At 37.3% G+C, this 6217-nt stretch overlaps 1 protein-coding gene across 1 annotated transcript; it reads left to right on the top strand.

Annotated features, from left to right (window-relative positions):
* The first annotated feature begins 712 nt into the window (after positions 1–712).
* On the top strand, positions 713–1264 carry LOC132639303 (histone H3.3-like). Its single transcript, XM_060355757.1, has 2 exons — positions 713–716; positions 846–1264. Exons 1-2 carry the CDS (start codon positions 713–715, stop codon positions 1262–1264), a joined length of 423 nt encoding a protein of 140 aa, XP_060211740.1.
* Positions 1265–6217: the final 4953 nt, after the last annotated feature.

Raw genomic sequence — 6217 nt, 5'->3', positions numbered from 1 at the left:
TCACAAAACATTCTACAAACCTGCTCGTGCACTCAAAACACCTAAACGGGATCACCTTGGCCCGATGTTGACCGTGGTCAACTCCAAATCGCCTCAAAAGTTAAATATCAACCAAAGATCCAAAATATCCCAGAGTCCCTCGGGAACTAAACCAATGACTCAACTAAGTAATAAATCACATTCTGGACCTAAAGGAATCGACGAAACTGAAAGTGAACCCATTTACCCCCAATGTTTACTTTGGTCAACCATACTTATTTCTTAACTTAAGAATTTTCAAAATTTCTTTTTTCTTATTTGAAACTCACCCGAATGCCTCGGGAATCGTGCCACCCATCTCCAGAAGGTCAAATAAATCATAATAAAGCTAGGGAAAAAGGTTATTTAGGGGAAAACAAGTTAAAATCTCAAAACGACCTAACAGGTCGTTACAGTGTGCATTTGGAAGCCGTAGAAGACTTTACCAAAAAATTGAAAAATTAGAGAAACTCGAAAACCAAGAGAAATTCAAGGTGGAAAAATCTGACTTTTATTGAATTGGTTGATTTATAGATATAAAAAATGATTTGGTATTAGGAAAATCGTAACCATCCCTGCCTATGTACACCCTTGATCATATTTAAACAAAATCTTGTTTCATATTAATAACCAATAAGTAGATGGAATAAAATCAACATTGACAGCTCGACAAAATTAAAATTTACTTTATCTAATGGGTAGGACAACCTGTAATAGATTTGCCTCTAGTGCACATTAAAAAGGGCGTATTCTCAAAAGCGAAAAGTGTTTCTTCTTCTATAACTTCAAGCTCTTTTCACCAACCCTCTACTCCAAACAAATTTAAGAAAATCAGATAGCTCGTACAAAGAAAACACCCTGTAGATCTACCGAAGGCAAGGCTCCAAGAAAGCAGCTTGTTACCAAGGTGGCCCGTAAATCTGCCCCAACAACTGGAGGAGTTAAGAAGCCTTACAGGTACATGCCTGAAACTGTTGCTCTTCGTGAAATCCGTGAGTGCCTGAAGAGTACCGAGCTGTTGATAAAAAAAGTGCCATTCCAAAGGCTTGTTCGTGTGATTGCACACAACTTCAAGATTGATTTGCGTTTTCAGGGTCATGGTATGTTGGCCTTACATGAAGAAGTCGAGGCATACATGGTTGGATTGTTTGCAGATGCAAATTTGTGCGCCATTCACGCCAAGCGTGTTGTAATCAGGTCTAGGGATATCCAGTTTGCTAAAAGAATTAGGGGAGAAAGAGCTTAAAATACTCTTCTTTGCCATCACTTAGTTTGCTAAAGCCTTTTTTTGCAATTTGTGTTTATTTTTGCGTCTTAGGATATTTGTATTGATAGTTTATAGATAATGGATGTGGATTACTGGATATTTGTAATGATCTGTCTGGTCGTTTTGAAATTGGAATCTTTTTTTTTTCTAATTTAGACTTTCGTAGTTCATTTTATGTTTTATGACTTGCGAGTATGCGTAGTTGTCATGATCTGAAATTCCACCTAAGTTCCGATGGCACCTAACCCTACCTAGTAAGCAGACCAATCTAAAAATAGCCACAAAATTGAGTCGTCATAGCAAAATTAAACAGCAGCAGAATAACATAACTGATATACTTTTTAAGTTAATACAATGCAGAGCTAACTCTACAACCCCCAATAACTAGTGTCCACAAGTAGTGACCTACTAAAAGTGAAATATACTACTTGAATATAAAATGTGTAATATTTGTTAAGAAGACAACAAAGTAAAAGACTCCGGGCTACCAAGAACTAGATGGCAGCTCAACTTTGGATCACTGGTATTATTACTGATAATCTCCCATGTACACCGTAACAAAATTCGCTCAACCTGCATACAAAGGTACATAAAGTGTAGCATAAGTACAAAAATCAATATGTACCCAGCAAGTATCAGTGGCCGACTCTAATAAGGTAGTGATGAGGATTGACCTTTACAAATAGTTATATGTCATCTTGATCAGTTTATATAATCTCAATTGATAAAAAAAAATACTACATAGAAGTAGACTTATCTGAACAGTGTTACATAGAAGTAGACTTATCCGAACAGTGTAATAGAAAGTACTGAATCAACATATATAGGTGATATGCACTGATCCAACCCAACAATATATAAAATGAAAAAAATCAACATATGTAGATGATATACACAGATGATGTGCACACATTTAGCCAAACTGCATATAAAATGCGAAGAATCAACATATATAGATGATATATAGATTCAACCAAAGTGGCATATAAAATACATAGACAAGAATCATGATTTTTGTTTTAGGTAAATAAACCATTTTATTACCAAGTAAACATTGGAGTACAGATTCAAAAAACACAAGCATGGACATTGCTCAATCTTGTGCACACCAGCAACTCCTACATAATAGAGAGCATGATAACTACTTAACCCCTAACAACATGGTCTATGGGGGAACGTGGTACCAATTAAAAAGTTCTAGCCCTTTGCATAGTCTATGGGAGAACATGGTACCAATTAAGCAATCTAGCCCTTTGCAAAGTCTTGGCTTCATAGAACCTCGTCATAACACTTCTTGTATAATCTTCTTCAACACTACAATAGTGGTCCTTTGTTTATCCTTTCTTGCCAAATCATATATACTGAACTAGCAAGAGTAATCCTAAACAGCTCATCCTTGATATTGTTGCCTTTAACATGCACTACAGCCCACATAACTTCATCTTGCCATTTCTGAGCACTCCTGTTTATTCCCATCCAAAGCAATAAAGCATTCCAAATTGTAGCTGAAAAGTAACTGAGAAAGAATAGATGGTCACGACAATCCTCAGTTGAACCTCACAGAGGACACATTTTTGAGTCTGTCACACCCAATTTGCTCAGCCCATCCCTTGTCTGCAATCTTCCCTATATAGCCATATATAGGACAAATACCCATTTTGGGCATCCATAATTGTTACAAATCAGTTTCCTCCAGTCAACTTGAGTAAAATCCCCTCTAATCTTCATGTACAGTTGCTTGATTGAAAATCTAGTCAATTGTTGCATAGCATCATCATCATGCCCATCAGACACCAAATACTTCCTTGCTTGGAGGATCTTATGCACCATCCATGAAGCTTTAGTAGTTTGTACTGCCCAGATGGAATCATTCTTGATATAGTAGGAATGCACCCACCTGACCCATAACCTATCCTTCTTCAGACTGACATTCCATAAGATTTTGCAAATTGCAGCTCTATTCCAGGTTTGTATATCAAGAAAGTTAAATCCCCCAGTTGATCTTGGGTAACATAGGTTTTCCCAAGCGACTAATTCTTTCTTGGACACTGTTGTTGACCCTGCCAATAGAAACCTCCTACACACGGTTTTGAATGAGAGAAAGAAGTGAGGAATCCTCTTTTCGACTCTGACTCTCCCACCCCAGTTGTTGCTTTTCTTTCTGTTACTTCAAAAGTAGCTACTTCAGCTTCAGCCACTCGAATTTTCGATATTCCTTACTCAATGGACTTGATTAATTTTTTGGGAAGTATGAAAATTTGAGACCAAACACTTGAATAGAGAACAAAATACTCTTAATCAATTGCACCCAACTAGAGTAAGATAGAAATTTTAATGTCCAGGAGGTGATTCTACTCAACATTTTCTCAAAGAGGGGTTGACACTAATTTATTGACAATCTTTTAGAACTGAGGGGCACCACCAAATATTTAAATGGGATCTCACCTTTAACAAGCCCAAGAGAATCTATTATAGCTAGTTGAACATCATCTGGACCCCATCAAAGTATATTAAACTTTTCTCAGTGTTTGCTTGAAAGCATTTGTATAGCAATTTGACTGAGTTATGGTCACCTCTACTGAATAACCACATGTCATCTGCAAAGCTAAGCTAGATGATATTTAAATTTTCACACCTAGGGTGAAAATTAAAATCTGGGATTCTACTCAGCTTCTTAAGGTTCCTAGAGAAGTATTCCATAATAATAACAAATACGAAAGGGGACATGGGATCCCCTTGCCTAAGTTCTTTCCACTGCACCATCTGATTAGAGAAATTTAAACCACACAAAACTTGCTCTAGGAATGGCCACTCAACAGAATCATACGCTTTTCTCATAGCTATCTTGACCATACATCTAGGTGACACATTTTCCCTCCCATAGCCCTTAATCAAATCATGACTTAGTATTATGCTATCTGTGATTACTCTCTCAGGAACAAAGGTTGACTAGCTACTGTCTATTAGATAATCCATCATTACTTGTAGTATCTTGGTAATGATTTTAGAGATGATCTTATATAATATGTTGCAACAAGAAATGGGCCTAAAATCAGTACTCTAGATGGATTTTTGACCTTAGGAATTAAGGTGACATTGGTACAGTTTATGGCTCTATAAAGATTACCAGTAGTAAAGAACCCCAAAATTGCAGTTGTAACATGTTCTCCAATGATAAGCCATGCTTTCTTATAGAAGACCGCATTCAGTCCATCACACCCAGGTGCTTTTTAGTCCTCTATATCTTTCACAGATTCCCAAACATCCTATGCTTTCACTTTTGCAATTAGTTCTGCCTGTTGACCCTTATTCGGAATTGGACCCTCTTTCATGACTTGAGGGTCAAGAGCTGGTAGCTGATCATTAGCCGAGCCCAACGATGCCTTGTAGAATCCTATGATTTCATTTTGTACATTCATCCTAGTTTGCACAATATCCCCAACTCCATTGACTAAGGAGTGGATGTTATTTTGTGCTCTTCTATTTCTCATACAAGCAAAGAAAAATGAATTGTTAGCATCTCCCAATTTAAGCAATTTAACCCTTGATTTTTGTTGTATGATACTCTCTTCAATCTGTAGCCACTTTTCAAGCAGTGTAAGAACTTCCCTTTCCTCATTAATCATGTTAGGCTGATAGTTTACTATTTTTAGGTTTCGTATATCTGGTACTTGATTTCTGACAGTTGATACTTTATCTTGTACACTATTACATTCTTTTGAGTTCAATTGTTTCAGTCCCTATTTGACCCTCTTCAGACCTTCCCATACACTATACAAGTCCCATCTTTAGCCTAGTGAAACCCAAGCATCCCTCAGCACCTCTGGAAAACTCTGTTGATCAACCAAGAAATTTAAGAAGTTAGATTGCTTAGGTCCACTATACACCTCTTCTCCTAAATTCAAGCTTAGTAGGGTGTGATCTGAACAACCTGGATTCATGGCATTTACTTCCATGTTTGGCATTTCTATCATCCACTCTGCATTTACTATTGCTCTATCTATCTTACTTCGAACATTATTGTTTGTCCAGGTATATTCCCACCCTGTAATCTTAAATTTTGTAGTCCCTAAGTTCTGCAAGTACTCTCTAAAATATTTCATCTCAGCTTCCTGTATAGGGGACCCACTTTGTCTATCTTCTTGAGTAGTCACTGCATTATAGTCATCCATTGCTAACCATGGACCCTGAGTAGTTTGTTGAATGCCAGTTAATTCTAACCATAATTCTCTTCGGTCTTCCACGGTGTATAGCCCATACACTACTATGAAGTAAAATATTCTTTGCACCTGACCAATCTGCACAATATCATGAATTGTCTGAATACTCATTGAACACACAGTGAACTGAATCACATTTGGATTCCATATCACCAGTATTTTTCATCTGGGACATAAACTCAAATTTGAGCACCACATCCACCCATCCACCATTTTCTTCATCACCTTTTCTATATTTTTTCCTTTATTTTATGCTCTAGTGTAGTAGCAATAAGAGCAACATTATTGATATGTAAAATTTTCTTAACTTCCTCTTATTTATACAACTCATTAAGACCCCTTATATTCCATGTCACTATCCTCATTAAATAGTATTTGGTGTTGATACCCCAATACCTCCCCCATGGCTACTATGTCCCATTGTCTTTCCTGCACCTTGCCACTCAACCCCCAGTTGTTCTCTAACCTGCTGAAGAACATTGAAAGTGTTGTTCTGAGTTGGAACCATTATCTTATGAGTACTTGGACTGGGGCATTTTAATGTCGATTTACCATGTGTTGTTGTCCAATTCGTGCCATTAGCTTCAGTTGATACAGATGGACCTGCATCTCCTTCTTTCCCATTTAATTCAGCTGGGTCTGCTCTTGCTTTTCCCTTCCCTTTGTTGTCACCAGGCTTCTCTATTTTCCCACCTCGCTATGTTTATCAACC

The sequence above is a fragment of the Lycium barbarum genome, chromosome 5 (genome assembly GCF_019175385.1).
Source record: "Lycium barbarum isolate Lr01 chromosome 5, ASM1917538v2, whole genome shotgun sequence".
Lineage (NCBI taxonomy): Eukaryota > Viridiplantae > Streptophyta > Magnoliopsida > Solanales > Solanaceae > Lycium > Lycium barbarum.
The sequence above is the reverse complement of the archived record's forward strand: the minus strand, read 5'-3'. Positions and strand labels throughout refer to the sequence as shown.